This window comes from Zootoca vivipara, chromosome 11 (assembly GCF_965207765.1).
Source record: "Zootoca vivipara chromosome 11, rZooViv2.hap1.1, whole genome shotgun sequence".
Taxonomy (NCBI): Eukaryota; Metazoa; Chordata; class Lepidosauria; order Squamata; family Lacertidae; genus Zootoca; species Zootoca vivipara.
In genome coordinates this window covers 50,122,982-50,139,188 of record NC_142594.1, presented here as the reverse complement: position 1 = coordinate 50,139,188, position 16,207 = coordinate 50,122,982, and the positions used below count along the sequence as shown (strand labels likewise).

Here is a 16,207-nt window from a genome sequence, read left to right as displayed (position 1 = left end):
TTTTAATGAAGAACAAAACTCTACACCAGTTTTGGTCTACAACTCCCACCAGCCCCACTGAAGTTGTAGTTGAAGGCACATGTTGAAGGCACCAGTTGGCGAAGGCTGCTCTAGATTCTCTCTCTCTCTTTCCTGCAAGTCTGGAATATTGAAGAGGAACTTACATCCACAGTGATGTCAATTACCCATTGTGGCACTGTTTCGTTAAGGAGCATGGATTCAGTCTCACCCCCGGAATCCCGACATAGCAACCTAATTGGAAAGAGTTTCAAAATTTGGTACATTGATAGATTAATGGGGGGGTGGGAAAGAATCATTTAAGATGTCATCTCTGCACAAAAACCAACAGCAAGTGTATGAAAACAAGGAAATACCATTGGAAGTAACAAGGTACATAGTCTGATAGACAAAGGCAAATGTGTTTTAAGATATACTGGGATGAATTTGTGCCCGCGGCTAGTGGCACATGTCTTGCATTGAATTATACTTGGGAATGCTTGAAGTTACATGTCTGAATTCGCTTCCTTAGCACAGGCAATTAAAATCCAGTCCAAAACTACCAACTGCCTCATCTTACTAAGATACCTTGAATTGACGTCAACTTTTGGGACAAAGAGCAAGGTTAAGTCTAACAATAAATTTTCCTTCTTGGTCAAGAATGGGTTAACTCCTGTGGTATGTAAGAAGACAGCACATAAAATGTGGTATCAAGAAGGGAGGGAGGGTCCCACTCCACAGATTTTAATTTTGGCTTCTTAGAACCTATGGAATTCTTCAAATGTTAGCTTGTACCTAGAGTCCATCTGCATGGCTACATACCAGTGTGAGAGATAAAACAAAAACCAACAGTTAAAGGTGAATAAGACATCCCCAGGAAGTCCTAAAATAAATAAGTAGCCAAGCAGGGCATGCAAAAAAAAAAGTAGAAAAACACTTGGGGTATCATAAAGGAACCAGTATTCTCCTGTGACAAATCCTTCAGTGGGACAGACAAAAACAAAAGGGTAGCACTCTTTAACAGAATAGTCCCTTTCTTCAATGCGGCAGAATGGAGAGAGATGCTAGATGAATGGATAAAACCTTGGCTCCCCTCTGCCTTCCTCTCCTTTCCTGATGGGATCCACGCCACTGGGATCTGGATCAAGTATTCTCATCTACTACCTTTACTAACTTTTGCTGGCTGGGAGCTCTCTGGAGCAGTGAGCAAGTCCAGACCATCAGCTTCATTAGCTAATCAGCCTTGCGGCTGAAAGCCCTCCCAGTGACAACTTGCTTCCCTATTATGTCCTTTCACGGCTCCTGCTACAGAGGGGGTGACTACTGAGAGGCACACTATTTCCCATACCTCTCCTGTTGCTTGGGGAGGGAATTAAGGGGTTCTCCCCACTGCACAAATTGTGCGGATCAGAAATAGTATTTCACTAGAGAGAGAGGGGAAAAATTTGCTTCCTAGGAGGCTGCAAAACTGCTGATTTCCAATGAGGTGTCAAGAAGATTGGAGAGGGAGAGTGGTTGTGGCCACTTCTTACCTCGTGAGGAATAGTCTGCCTTCTGACATGGGAGCACAGGAGGAGAACTCATTCTTGACTTCTTGTGTAGTGAGAAAGGGTGCGAGCCTTTGGGATGGCACCATGAACAATATCTTAATAAAGCGTTTAAACTCCTTGAGACAATTTATGAAAACATGCCTTGCTCCTTCACCGTTTATATGCAGAGAGAATAAAGGACATTTGAAGAGAGGAAAGTGCCCTTGACAATCAACTTGCTTTGGGTTTAAAAGGTAATGCTGCTTATTATATTTTTTCTTAGTGGTCCTTACAACAACCCTGTGAACACAGATCCCCTATGGCAGATGGACAAGCGGAGGGGCTGACTGTCTGTGGCTCCTCTAAGGCCATCTAATGGCAGAGGTGAGATTGGAGTCACAGCACTGTCACTAAGTCGCACTATCAAAGAATTCAAGTTTCCTCATCATTTGCTTTAACTTTTCCAAATCCTGTCGCACGGTTTACAACTAATAAGCCAGCACCCTAAACACAAGACGGCAGATGTGCTCCCCTCTCCACCCCAACTTCCCCAGAATTCTTTTTCAGAGTTTTTGTACCTAAACAAAGTGCGTCCTCCAGCTTCGCCAAAAATAACTGGCGTGTGTGGTGGCACTTGGAAGTATCCGTTTCCTTTCTGTACTCTGTTCTCCTGCTCGCCGTTCACTATTATAGGAAGGGGAGAAATGGACCATACTGTAATAAGACCATACAGTAATTCAATTCAAAACAAGCATATTCCATTTTCATCACCGCAAGAGATTTTTGAAATTTGTTTCATTTTTTTTTACTTTACAAGATTTATGCACCGCTTAAAGCCTCAAAGCAATCTACAGAAAGAATAAAACAAAATTATGAGCAATAACAGTTAAAAAAAACTAATTAAAACATTTAAATAAAATAAAATCAAGGATCGGCTAAAACCAGATTAGCACACGTCAACGTATCCGGATAGACTTGCCTAAACATTTTTTTTAAAAAAAAAGCAGGAGCTAAAAGGAGTACAGTGGTGCCTGTGTGGTGTCACTAGGAAGGGAGTTCCAAAGTGCAGGCTCTGCTACACTAAAATATCAATTTCTTACAAAGGTGGAAAAAGTATTATGTGGCACCTGCAACAAGTGTCAGTTCTGCAGAGTGAAGCAGTCAATTGGGTATATATAAGATAAAGTGATCTTGCAAGTAAACTGGTCTTATATACTAATAGTAAAACCTTGAACTGTAAGCAAATGGGCAAGTCTCTGAGCGGATGTGTCATATGCCGGCAGGGTCTCACCCCTGTTAGCAATCATGCTGCAGCATTCTGCACTAGCAGCAGCTTCCGGATCCAGCACAAAGGAAGCCTCACATAGAACACAGCGCAGTAATCCAATCCTGAATTAACCATTGCACAAAGACTGCTGTGGCCAAGCTCTCATACCAGTTGCAGCTGTGAAAAGTGCTTCTAGCCACTGGGGCTATCTAGGTCTCTAGCGACAAAGCTGGATTCAGCGGCCAAGAACTGGCACCCACCCACCTTTTCTCTTGCTAGTAGGATCAGATATGGATTATACTTCCTATTTACATATCAAAGCTTACTATACGTACAGGAAGGCATTGAGAAAGGAAAGTCTAACCTTTCCACACCGCTCACAAAGAAACACTCACCATGGTTCATCTCATTTTCATCTTCATCCATAGGATTGATGTGGGTTCTAGGCCAATACTCTAAGAGAGCTTGCAGTAAGAGCCCTCCCAGGTTCACTGCATTTTGTAACACAGAAAGGAAAGAAAGCAAGAATTTGTCACCGATATTTATAAAAGTGAGAAATGAATTTTTTAATTAAAAAATTAGCATGTTGTTAGTATTAGTTACAGACATTTTAAGGCTGCCATCCAAAGAACCATGCAGCTGGTTCCACATACCCATGTTTTTGCCTTGTTTTTCTGGACAGAAAAACAGCCCCTCCCAACATAAACCTCTCTGGAAACCGAGGGAACTTTCAAAAGCAGGTTTATGATATAGCATGGGACTTTGCTATTCAAAGAGGCAAACCCACAGGACGTGCTCAGGTCCTTGTATGCACTGAGGTAGCTATTCGGTTCGGGACCTTAGTTCATCCTTTCTAACTGAAAGCTCAAAAGGAGCCTTCATTGAAGGGCGCTTGTTGAAAACTGAAGTACTGATACTGCAAACTGGTTTGCCTGCAAGATCAGGGTAATGGCTTGCATCCAATGAAGTGCTAATTAACTCACTCCACCAGCGCAAGGATATATGCTTGTGCAACAGATTTTCCTCCTCCCCACTAAATCTGTTCAGGGGGTTCCTCCAACCGTCTGGAGCAGATTTAGCGAGGGCACTGGACACACACAGGGGGGAAGAGGGGGTGACGTGTAAATCCCCGAGCTTATGGAATGAGTTCATTGAATACCACCCCAAATTTCCAGTCCTTGCAGAGGATGAGCTGGTGACAGTCTCACAGAATACACTTCTAAAAGTAGTGCAGAATTGTGGACTAAGACAGGCTAGGCAATTTGAGCCTTGCAAGGGTTAAGTTTCCAAAGAAAACCAAGCCAAGACAAATTACCACAGCAAGAAGTCTAAATTAAAAAGAAAAAGAAAAAAAATATCTCGAGCATTTGATGGGGCATAGGGAGATCGCCAAACAGGTTTATATACACTTTTCAGAAACATGGTAAGTACAAGGAGTTTTGGTGTTTAATGAAATAATGTCAACGCACACTCACATTTTGGATCAGAGCCATCTGGACTGCTAAACCCAGCATCTTTTGCTGAGACCCAAGCTGCAAAGCAGTCACTCTCATCTAAAGTAATTGTCAACATCTGTCAAAACAAGACAGTTGGGAGGAATGCAGTATGAATACTGTATTAAGAACAAAACCTACACATTCAAACCTACAGAAAACTTTGACAAGCACACTTTGAATATACAAAGATTACATGCAGATGACAACATCTGTCATCTCATCATTACATTAGTATCTGTGTATTAGTTTTACAAGGCCATACAGCAAGTTCTTTGAACAGTTGTGCACTACATTTCCACAATAATTAGTATTCATCAACATACTAAATACAAATTCTCAAACAAATGTGTGCCTCCTTTTCAACTGCACACAACAAAAGAAAAAGGCTTCAAACTCTAATGCTGCTGAAAATAAAAAACAAAGACATTATCAATCCCATGGGGATTGGTCATCCAATCCCTGCCAGAATTGAGAGGGAAGATAATGGGAAATGATGTCAAGCCTTGCTTTTGGCAAGGATCTTCCTCTGTAGCCCAACTTAAACCCGAAAGAAAAATGGTATCATAGTAATTGACAGGTGATTTGATAAGGAAGTTTTGAGATTAAAAAGTGCTCGTGTAAGACATTTTGCACACCTTTTGGAACTAACAATGCAGACTCCAAAGAGGAGTTACTTTCAAGAGAACTCCCATCTCAAACCAAAGGCATATGACCAATGTGCTTCAAACCACCACTCTTCCTCAGGGACTCTCTTGAACATCAGATTGCAAACTGGTATCTGCACACTATTTCAACCTCTGCTTAATTTAAAACAGACACTTTTTTTCTTGAGCACCTAGACATTTTGTCCCTTCCCGTTGGAGGAAACACATGTATACACTATGCATAATCCAATTTCATATATTTAATGTTAAAATTGAAGTGACTGTCACATGCCATATTAGTTTTGAAAAAAGGGAGAGCCCAGGAGCACATGATAAGAGGTGTGTAACATTATGTATAGTGTGGATTGGGAGAAGTTTTTCTCCCACTCTCTAGAATTTGGGAACATCCAACTAAGCTGAATGCTGCAAGATTCAGGACAGACAGAAGACAGTACAGTCGTACCTTGGTTTTCAAACAGCTTAGTTCTCGAATGTTTTGGCTCCCAAATGCTGCAAACCCAAAAGTGATTGTTCCGGTTTGTGATCTATATTTGGAAGCTGAACATCCAACGGGGCTTCCGCAGCTTCCGATTGGCTGCAGGAGCTTCGCACTTTGGTTTCCAAAATTTTTGGATGTCGAACAGACTTCCAGAATGGATTCCCTTCGACTTCCAAGGTACGACTGTACTTCCTTCTCAAAGCATACAGTTCAACTATGAAATTCGCTCCTCCACGATGTAGTGTATGTCATCGACTTGGGTGGCTTTAAAATATTCATGGAGGACAAGGCTATCACTGACTACTAGCCATGATGGCTATTTTCCACCTCCACTCTCAGCAGTGTGTCTCGGTATAGCAAATGCTGGGTATCACAAGAGGAGAGAGAGAGCTGATGAGCTCACGTCTTGCTTGCAGGCTTCCCAGGGGCACCCGGGTGGTGAATGTGAGAACAGTAAGCTGAACTACATGGGCCTTTGACCTTATCCAGTAGAAGTCATTTTAAAAAGGTGCATAAGACTTTTGCCGAGCCTAATTAGGCCCACAGTCTCCTAACCACAATGTCTCAGCCCAATGTAACACATAGGCCTGTTCTAAAAATTACATTGTGGCTGTCACCATATACCATATACTGTATATATATTGCCTTAAGCTCCAAAGGAAGGATGAGATATAGATCACCTCAACAACACTGAAATTAATTAAAGTGTGCCTTACCCCAGTTTTTAAGTCTACTGAAAACCAATTTGGCACGTAAACCATTTTAAACCTTTTCTTAATTTCTTCTTCAAAGTCCACTTTCCCAAGGTCTTCTACTTTACATGCCTGTATGTAAGACAACAACGACAAAAAAGGTTATGCAGCACAGACGTAGCACATATCATCATCAAACTTGCACTCCCTGGCAGAGAGTTCGTTTTGAATGCTCTCTCATGTTCATTATGAGTTGCATCCAATTGTGCCACTCAGACCAATGGCAAAGAGCTCCATTAGAGGAATGGGGAGGAAAGGAGCTTTCAACATTTCTTCCACTCCCTTGTAGCCCTCTGAGTCCCCAAGTCAGGTCCGCAATCCTCCAAAATAGTTTTATAGAGCAGGCACATGCCCTACTTCCAAGAGACTGCGATCTACTCCCACTATAAATAAACTGGCAGTGATCTACCCACTGGATTGACCAAAGTTGTTGAGAGCTTTTTTGGGGAAGGAGAGCAATGGATCAAAATTCCTTTCCCCCACCCAAGTTCCCCTGATGGAGCCGCCTTGCTGTCAGTTGAGTGATACAGGTTGATACAACCACACATTTCCTATTTCTTTAAAATACACACCCAATGGGGCTTCAAGAAAAAGCAAGGAAACCTAGCTCTCTTAAAACACTCTAGCAGTTACTGTAAATTACTGCTATAAGAGGCATCACTACTGACCTTTCTCCAGGAATTTACTGCCTGATAGGTTGGAACGGTGGGGTTTATTGAAGGAGAGAGGAAGAAATGTGCTCTTAAGATAATTTAGAGCTTCTGTTTTTAAGCAAGGGATTAATGAGTTTATTGATTTAATCAGGAAGTACTTCTCTTTTTACAAAAGCTAATGGAGATCTATGAAGAAGCATGAACTATAAAAAGGGCCAAAAACCAGCTGTAAAAGATGTCTCCACCCGAAACGGCCCTTTTGTTTTTCCAAAGCAGCACCTGGTGGATCCCATCCTAAAGGGGATCTACCAGCCCAAGCTACATGGGAAACATGGATCCACTGTATATGAAGAAGCAGTTAATATAAGACAACCTAATCTCACATATTTGACCAGTCACTTGGCACCTACCTTCAACACGTCCCAGTACGCCACATTGTTGTTTGTGTCTTTGGTTAATATGTGTCTTTTGTCATTGAGAATGTGGCACTGAATAATACTAGCACCCCCTAGGGAAAAAGAAAAAAGAAAGGGAGGGGGAACCCAAGTAAATCAGACCATCCATGCAGATCTCTCAGTCTGTAAAAGTGTGTAATTACAGAAAGACACACACAAAGCCTGTGTGGGAAAGAATCAGTCGAAAGAAAAAAAAGAAGATGCCATTTTGAATTTTTCATTACTCAGATGGAACTGGAATAATTAATACAGTATTCTGCATCTCTGGAAGCATCATGCAGAATTTTATATGGAGTCTGGGTGCAGTACCAGGTGCCTAAGCCTGAATTGGCAAGTTTTTACTTTAAAGTTGGGGGGGGAGAGAGACACACACAGAACAAAACAAGGTTCCCATCAGTCATAGTGAGAGATAGTTTCTGCCTGACATGACCCAAATGCCGAAGAGCGGTACTTCTGTACTTTGCAGGACTCTCTAGCCCCTTTTGCTTAGTCCCAACCAATGTAGATGACAAAACCCCTGATGCTTAAAGGAACAGATTGATCATTTACACAAGATTTTGCAGAAATACTAAATCTGGATCAAGTATTGTCGTCTCTGCCAGCCCCAAAGCACTACTTTTAAGTAATTCCCCCACTGTTAATCGCACCTTTAATAACTTGGTCAGGCTGTGTACAAAGGGGTGTGATTGGGTTGGTACAGTCGTTGTCATAGTCCCCTGAAGCTCTAAAGTTGTGAATTCCTTTCAGAGTCTAAAAAATAAATAAAATGAAAGCAAGGGGAGAAAAAGTAAAAGGATCATAATTAGATTCCACTACACAACATGGCCTATGCCCCTTCTTCAAAGGATCTTTCTCCACCTTGGGGGAACTATTTGTCCAGTTTCCATGATGGCCCTTGTGAAAAAACTACAAATATTCGGACAACACCATGCCACAAGTAGAGGTCCTGATGAATCAAGGTGCAGAACTGTTCCAGAAGGCAGAAGCAGCAAGCTTCACTCATGCCACACTCTTCTATGCAAAGTACTTAAAGCAGATGAGTCAGTAGGTAAAATCTAATGTTAGTCAGCCTCAGAGTAGGCCATTTATTTAAATGGGTCTACTTGTGAGTTTGACCAACACTGGATATTGCCCAGTGATGGGTGCATGTATATTTTGGTAGGGTGGAGAGAGAGTTCCATTTATAGATGAGGGATTCCACAACTTTGCTCAAGTGAGCTTCCCAAGATTATCAAGGAAGGATCAACTACCGTGTTTCCCCTTTTTTAAGACACCATCTTATTACTTTTTTTTCCTCAAAAAACCACAGGGTGGCTTATTTTTGGTGGGATGTCTTACTGGTATTTTTATTACGAGTCTGAGGGAAGGGAGGTGTGTGCGTCCCTGGCGCAGCCCTCTCTCCCCGGCCCTGGGATGTTCACGAAGGGCTGCTCTCTCTCTCTTCCAAGGTGGGGACTCACTTAATAGCAATCTGCTACACTGGAGCTTCTTAAATCTAAACCAGTATAATGGGGTCTATCTGTGTGATACAGTCCTAGCAGTAGCCTATACCTAAAGCAAGTAAGGATCTCTACCAGCCAGATGTCCAAGACTTAAGTCCCAACAGTCTGAAGTTCCAACAATGTAGCACTTTGTAGTGCTACGGTATCACTGATAGCAAAGAAGCTACCTGCTGAGAACAAAGAAGCCAGCTAAGCAGCAATTAAGATTGCTGACTTGGTAAATGGTAGCAATTGAGAAGCAATTGAGCCAGCGAGGTGAGTTAAAAATTTTGTGGGTAAAGGAAGCACATGTTGTTAGGACCGGCAGTTTAACTTTTGTGTAGGGCAGGGTTTAGCAGCTCTGTTTAGCAGCTCGCAAACAGTGAGAAGGAAAAAGTCCTTAATAAAAATAAAAGTCCCCAAGGCAAGGACTGCGATCCAGACTACTTACAAATCCTTAAAGTGGCAGCTCCACAGACAACCAAGCAGCATAAGGTAGAAAGAAAAAGAATCCTCACTGCAGCAGGCTTTTTAAAAGGCTGCTTTATGCCTTCGGTAAAAGCAAGGAGACAACAATCAGACACGGGAGATTCCCATTAAGAGGAAATCAACAGGCAACTCATGGGTGGGCACATTGAATGGAAGGGAATTTAGGGAAAGGTGGGGAGAAGCGAGAAGTGGGCCGTGTGTGTGTGTGTGTGTGTGTGAGAGAGAGAGAGAGAGAGAGAGAGAGAGAGAGAGAGAGACAGACGCGCGCACGGAGGTCTCTCCCTAAAAGGGAAAACAGCCTTTGCATTCTTCAATCACCCCTCTTTTCTTCCTCGTGCCTTCATCTCCTCCCCACCCCACTTTTCTCCTCTTCACCAAGTAGAGCTTACACAGCTTGGCTAAAAAAAATATTTCCGAATCCTTTTATTTAAAAAAAATGCTCTCAGAAATGGGGAGGGAAAATCACGAGGCTTCGGCAGCCAGCAGCTACGGCTCTTCATGCATTTTTACAAGCTTTTAAAGAAAATATGTGTCTGTGGAGCGACAGCAAAATGGGGAGAGATTTTTAAGGGGGGGAGTTGGCTGGCGGGAGGGGGGTTATTGCTATCAGTATGTCTTATTTTCGGGGATAGCTTGTATCACGCAATTGCTTAGAAATCCTGCTACGGCTTATATTATGGTTACGTCTTAAAATAGGGGAAACACGGTATGTACAACTAGGCATATGTAAATTTACACAGGTTTAATTCATTTCTTACCCACTTATTCACAGATGATTTTGTTGTTGCAACCCAGAGTGCTGGAGGAGGGTCAGCTGATCGATCTAACTCCATCTGAACAATGAAGAAATAAGAAGTGTTAAATCATCTTTCTATTGCTGCACACCCATACAATATACAGCATACTCCTTTATACCAAGTGGAACATAGAATCATAGAATTTTAGTGCTGGAAGGGGCCACATGTTTCACTAGGAGTAAGAAGGAACAGAACCCAGGGCAGAACTAGGCTTCAGATTAAAAAAATATATATATAAAAAATCAACAGTTCCAGTACAATTGGCAAATTTGCTTTTGAAATTCAGGTGTCAGGTTTCTATATGCATAGTGTACAGATGTATTTAAAAACTGAATTTACAGATGAGATTTATCACAACACACAGTACTGTTCTAACACCTACTATATGTTCCTGCTTATCTTCCTCAAACTTGAAAACCCATCTCACAGAGATAAAGGCTCCATCTCAGAGGGCAGCATGATATTTTTTAATAAAGCTTTACTTTCTAGATGTGCTTTCCGAAGACTGAGCAGATTTCAGCAACCCTGTATTTCTAGTTTGGTTGTACACTGTCATTACTCTATGATGGTGAGTTAACATATCCAAATTTAGAAAAATAATAGTCTATATTTAAGCCACAGCCATAGCAAAATTATTGATTTCATAAAACAATATAAATAACACAACACTTGTCATTAAAAAAAAATCCACCACATGTTTATGTTAAAAAATGCCCAGTATTTATGTCTCATCTCCTTACAGATGAAAACAGTGAGGAAGGTCCCCATTTGTGGAATACTCTCTCCAGGGACGTTTGGCTGGCACATTCATTATACACCTTTAGGTGTCAGGTAAAAACATTCCTCTTTAACCAGGTCTTTGGCTGGTTAACATCCTCAACCCTTTTAAATGTGTCTGTGGGAGGGGATGGGGGAAGAGGGGGGGGTTACTGTTTTGTTGTTCTTATTTTTATTATTTATTTTGTGTTTTTATCTTGTTTTTATGCTGTGGACTGCCTTGAGATTTATGGATTAAGGATGGTATACAAACTGAATAAATAATAACAATAACTATAACAATAACAATAACTCTTCACAAATGATGTGCCAAGCTGTATTATGCATCTGTACAATTGCCACCCAGAACAGTCAAGCTGTACCTGATGGAAACAAAAGTAGGTTGCAGCTGTACTGATAGTAAGTTTCACCAAGATCTATATGGGGGGAAAATGGTTATGTATATTACCTTAAGGACAGGTGCCTTTTCTTCACAAATGAGCACTCGAATATCAGGATTTCGTAGATCTGTACAGTATATCTTTCTGTCTCTTCCACCTGAATATACGTGAGTGAAGGCTTCATTGACTTGAAGTGCCCATACACCCTCATCATGGACTCTGTATGTAGCTATACATCTCTGCTGACCAAGGGACCAGAGTCTGATAGTCCCATCAGAGCTGCCAGAAAGACACTGTAACAAGAATGGTTGTTCAATTTAAAACAATTACATATCCAATAAAATAGTGAGTAAATGTTTAGCTCTCTAAAGTCAACATGCAAGTCCAGTTTTCCTTCCGTTCAATCTGTTTTCCCTATAGAATGTTACAGTTTCATTTGGCAACAGAAATAACATGCAAAAAAAACTTATCCATGCCAACAATTTTTTTAACCCCCCCCCCCAGTTTTAGCTTGTTGCTTCTAGCAAAGTATTTAAATACAATTGATATTTGCTCAAATATGAAACAAAAATGCATTGTGTTTGTTTCAACACATTTCTTATTAAGAACTCAAAGCCGATCTTGCAGAATAAGCAATGCAAAGGGCTGGGAGGATATCATTGCACCACAGAGAGAAATCTTCCCCATACAGCTAGTTGCCTTCACAGTAATGTGATATCAAATGCATACCTGTGTGCCATCTCTGTTCAATAGCAAAGCTTTAACATTGTCTGTGTGCCCCTTGAGTTTCATAAGCTTTGCACAGGTTCTTGGATCCCAAACCCTTAATACCTGTTGATGAGAAAAAAAAACTCTGATATGTTACGATAGTATTGTGATCCAAACTCATTTTCTCCTGCCGATAAGAAACTAATTTTTACAGGGCCTTCAAACTAAAGCCGATTCAATTTAGTTTTCTTGAATAGGCACCAGACTCTTTCACTCTTTTAGAAAGTACAGTGGTACCTTGGGTTACAGACGCTTCAGGTTACAGACGCTTCAGGTTACAGACTCCGCTAACCCAAAAATAGTACCTTGGGTTAAGAACTTTGCTTTAGGATGAGAACAGAAATTGTGTGGTGGCACCAACGGGAGGCCCCATTAGCTAAAGTGGTATCTCAGGTTAAGAACAATTTCAGGTTAAGAATGGACCTCCGGAACGAATTAAGTTCTTAAGCCGAGGTACCACTGTACAACAATGGCAGGCTCCCCACTACCCAAAATAATAGCCTCACGATTCCCAATGCCTGGAAGGTAGGGGAGAGAAAGAATAGCTGGGTTCTGCTAAATGGCCTCGTACTATGACAGAGGTGGGGAACCTCAGGCCTGGGGACAGAATGTGGGTCTCTCAATGTGGCTCTCAATATGCCACACCATCATGGGTCCAGATCCATGCCTACTCAATTGCTTTTGCCTTGCTTGAAAACAAGCTTGAACTATGATGATGCCTCCTGCTTGCCTAGATGGAGAGATGGGTGGGCAGGTGTAGAAACCTCTGACAAGTGTGCCTGGAATGTAGCATACTGTCCATAGGTAAGAGTCACATCCAATGATCTGCACACCTTGGCCTCACCCACCACTGGCATGAGGCTCCCAGAAGGTCTCCCGCAATGGAATGGAATCCTATAGCAGAAAAGGGTTTATTATCCTTAACTGGAGGCAGCAGGGGTCAGCAAGATGTCATCCTCAATAGTTTCTAAATGACTACTATTCTGTGGGTGTTTATATGTGTGTATGTGCATGTACATGTACAACGTTGGCATCCGCCTGTTTCGAGAGACAATGGAGTGCTCTTCCGGCAATGAAGTCAAACCACTGTGTTAGCAGCACTGAAGTGACCTTCCCAGGGGGCAAGCCTGGGCAGTGTGCATGGAGGTCCTGGGCTGCCCAGATGACAAGATCCCCCTCTCGGCCTGGCTGATGTGGTCCAAAGGAAAGCAGAGCAATACATTTGGCACAAGATTGGCTGCAGGAGTTGCCAGAAGGTGTGCAAGGTGCGTTCCACCATCTTAGGGACTCTGTTCCAGATTTTCTTCCTTTTCTTTTTCCAAAGATATCCACAGACATGTTTTGGGGTGTGTGTGTGTGTGTAGGGATAACAATTGTACTGTAACTACTAAACTCCCCTCAGCCCATTATATTGGAGGAAGACTTTCAGAAGGAAGAGGACCAAGTGCAGGCACTTCAGCACCAGCATATGGGATAAACTTCTCCAGCAGCTTAGTGGAATAAGGCTGTATTATAAACCCTCCAGCTCCAATAAGTATCCTGTTGGATTAGACAAAATGCCTGCCTAACAACATCAAGTGCAGTCTTCCCAGAGCATGGGAATGTGTAATAAAATAATTGTTCAGGACAGATATTCCTGTTCATACATTGAAACACTGAAAGATTTGAAATTTATATAGAAGTTGTGTGCAATCTTTTCACCAAGCTAGTGTGTCTGTGTCTTGCTTACCTTTTCAGTGGACCCTGATACAATTACTGTTCCCATCTGATTCATGGCAAGACTGTAGATAGAATCTTTGTTCCCACTGAGGGAAGAAGCTATTGAAAACAAATCAAACATCATTTTGGATGAATATTTCAAACTGAGAAAGAGCAAGAACTTGGAGTAACCAGATTAAGTAGTGTCCGGCATTAAGAATTTACATTTTGCTGCCACAATACATTTTTCAGCCCATCATTTCCTCTCTTTATAATGGTCACATTATACTTTGAAATGATCTATTGGGCTGCTGTTAGAGCAACACAATACCCTCTGCAATGTGTTTTCACCATATTAAGGGCTGTAATTTGAGGTAAACGTTTTAAAAATCCAATTATCATCACACATGGTAAGATAGCTGAGAGCTAAAAGGTTGTACACCTTTACCCCAGTGGGAACACTAAGATCCCAACAGAGAACTTGATTTTCTCCCATACAAGTACAGTAAGTGGCTGACAGACACTACGACACACTGAAACAAGTGCATTTGACATTGTTACAAACTCCCCCAACCCACCCACTCTCAGGTGGCCTGGCATCTACTCAAACAGAGGCCCATGAAACATTGTAGACAACTTCTGCCCAGGTTCCAGGAATATATGGGTCCAGCTAGTGTCCCTGTCATTAATGGAAACACTGACTTGTATTTTATTTACTTCCTTCTATTTATATCTCATCTTTCTTCCATTATGGGAGCTAGGGTGGAATACATTCCATTCCTGGGCAGTCACCCACCCAGGTACTGACGTAGCTTCACCTCACGTGTCTTCAGAACGTATCCTTTTATATCACTTAACTGATATTGTTAAGTTTAAAAACTGACTTTTGAATGCTGGCTGAAGCAATTTCTAACTGCCTGTTAAGGCTTACTATGTCAATTTTGTTTCAGCAGTGAACTATTGCTCCAGAATATCTATACTCATCTGTTTTCAACCCATTCTCTCTACTAAAATCAGTTGTTCAAATCAGCTGTGGGGTTACAAAATATCCCCCTCCATGGCAGTAAAAAAAAAAAAATGCTTTGCACAGCTCAGCATAAGCTTAAATCCTCTGGGTACTTACTCGTGACAGTGTTATTTGAGGCAGTCAGTGCTGTTAGCGTATTTACATCCCAGAGGAATATCTGTCTGTCCAGCCCAGCAGATGCCACCAATTCTTTATCTTTTGCATACGCCAAGGCTTTCACATAATCCTAAAATAAGTAAATGGATATGACAAAAAGGCACTTTAGAACACTGGCACTACTGATTTGACACTTGCAGTTATTACCGTATTTTTCCGCCTATAAGACGCCCCCCATGTATAAGCCCCCCCTATTTCGGGGGACTCAGATTTATGAAAATGGCCTCAGCACTATCTGTGTATAAGACACCCCCTAATTTTTGACATTATTTATTAGGGGAACGCGGGTGGCGCTGTGGGTTAAACCACAGAGCCTAGGGCTTGCCGATCAGAAGGTCGGCGGTTCAAATCCCCACGACGGGGTGAGCTCCTGTTGCTCGGTCCCAGCTCCTGCCAACCTAGCAGTTCGAAAGCACGTCAAAGTGCAAGTAGATAATAGGTACCGCTACAGCGGGAAGGTAAACAGTGTTTCCGTGCGCTGCTCCGGTTCGCCAGAAGTGGCTTTGTCATGCTGGCCACATGACCTGGAAGCTGTAGGCCGGCTCCCTCGGCCAATAATGCAAGATGAGCGCCGCAACCCCAGAGTCGGTCACGACTGGACCTAATGGTCAGGGGTCAGGGGGAAAAACCTAGTCTTATACACAGAAAAATACGGTATTTATTATTTATGGCATTTCTATGCTTCTTGTTACCTTGTGGGTCCTTAGTGTTGACATGCAAAATCCCTTATGTGCATTCCATACTTTAACAGTAGTATCGGATGAAGCAGATATCACTACAAAGGAAAAAAAGTTGCAACAGGTTATGTTTCTGTGGTAAGTAGCAAAGAGAATCTGTCCATCCTTCAAGAACTAGAATTTCCTTGATACAAGAGCTGGTATATTCATAGCTCTGGAACTCCCTCTGGTGGGACCCACAAGACCACCTCCCGTCATAGCAACTGGTGCCAGCTAAACATGTGCCAGGCATTTTCCTATTGATTTTAATTAATTTCCTATGATATTTCTGCCATTTCATCATTAATGTACTTCAGTTCTTTTGTAAAGCAAGAGTCTATAAACCTACTAAGGTACTTCACAGGGTTGTTGTAAGATTACTAAGACAGTGCATGTCTTTGAGAACACAGAAAAACACCATATAAATTAGGATTTACCAATATATATGTAACTCAAAAGAGTCATCTAGTGTTTTAAAAGGCACTTACATGTTTTGCCATTGCAGCAGAGTACAATATCATTCACCCAGTCCGTATGATGTTCCATAGATGCTATATAAGGGTCTTGCTAGAATAAAATACAAAAGAAAGAAGAGCAGTAATTAAACACTAAATCAAACCATGAAC

At 41.8% G+C, this 16,207-nt stretch overlaps 1 protein-coding gene across 3 annotated transcripts in view; it reads right to left on the bottom strand.

Moving 5' to 3' along the window:
• Positions 1-16,207, bottom strand: part of WDR48 (WD repeat domain 48) — a 34,485-nt gene that overhangs the window by 9,213 nt on the left and 9,065 nt on the right. For 2 of the 3 annotated variants that reach the window (XM_035129911.3, XM_035129912.3), the window contains exons 3-16: positions 16,070-16,148; positions 15,558-15,640; positions 14,806-14,935; positions 13,714-13,802; positions 11,946-12,047; positions 11,285-11,509; positions 10,021-10,095; positions 7,940-8,042; positions 7,248-7,345; positions 6,149-6,256; positions 4,269-4,365; positions 3,189-3,284; positions 2,105-2,210; positions 165-252 (exon numbers count right to left, since the gene is read on the bottom strand). In XM_035129911.3, coding sequence (XP_034985802.1) covers positions 165-252; positions 2,105-2,210; positions 3,189-3,284; positions 4,269-4,365; positions 6,149-6,256; positions 7,248-7,345; positions 7,940-8,042; positions 10,021-10,095; positions 11,285-11,509; positions 11,946-12,047; positions 13,714-13,802; positions 14,806-14,935; positions 15,558-15,640; positions 16,070-16,148 — 1,479 coding nt within the window. Of the gene's footprint in view, positions 1-164; positions 253-1,529; positions 1,617-2,104; positions 2,211-3,188; positions 3,285-4,268; positions 4,366-6,148; positions 6,257-7,247; positions 7,346-7,939; positions 8,043-10,020; positions 10,096-11,284; positions 11,510-11,945; positions 12,048-13,713; positions 13,803-14,805; positions 14,936-15,557; positions 15,641-16,069; positions 16,149-16,207 lie in introns of all 3 variants that reach the window. The other variant, XM_088653467.1, reaches the window with a different exon arrangement.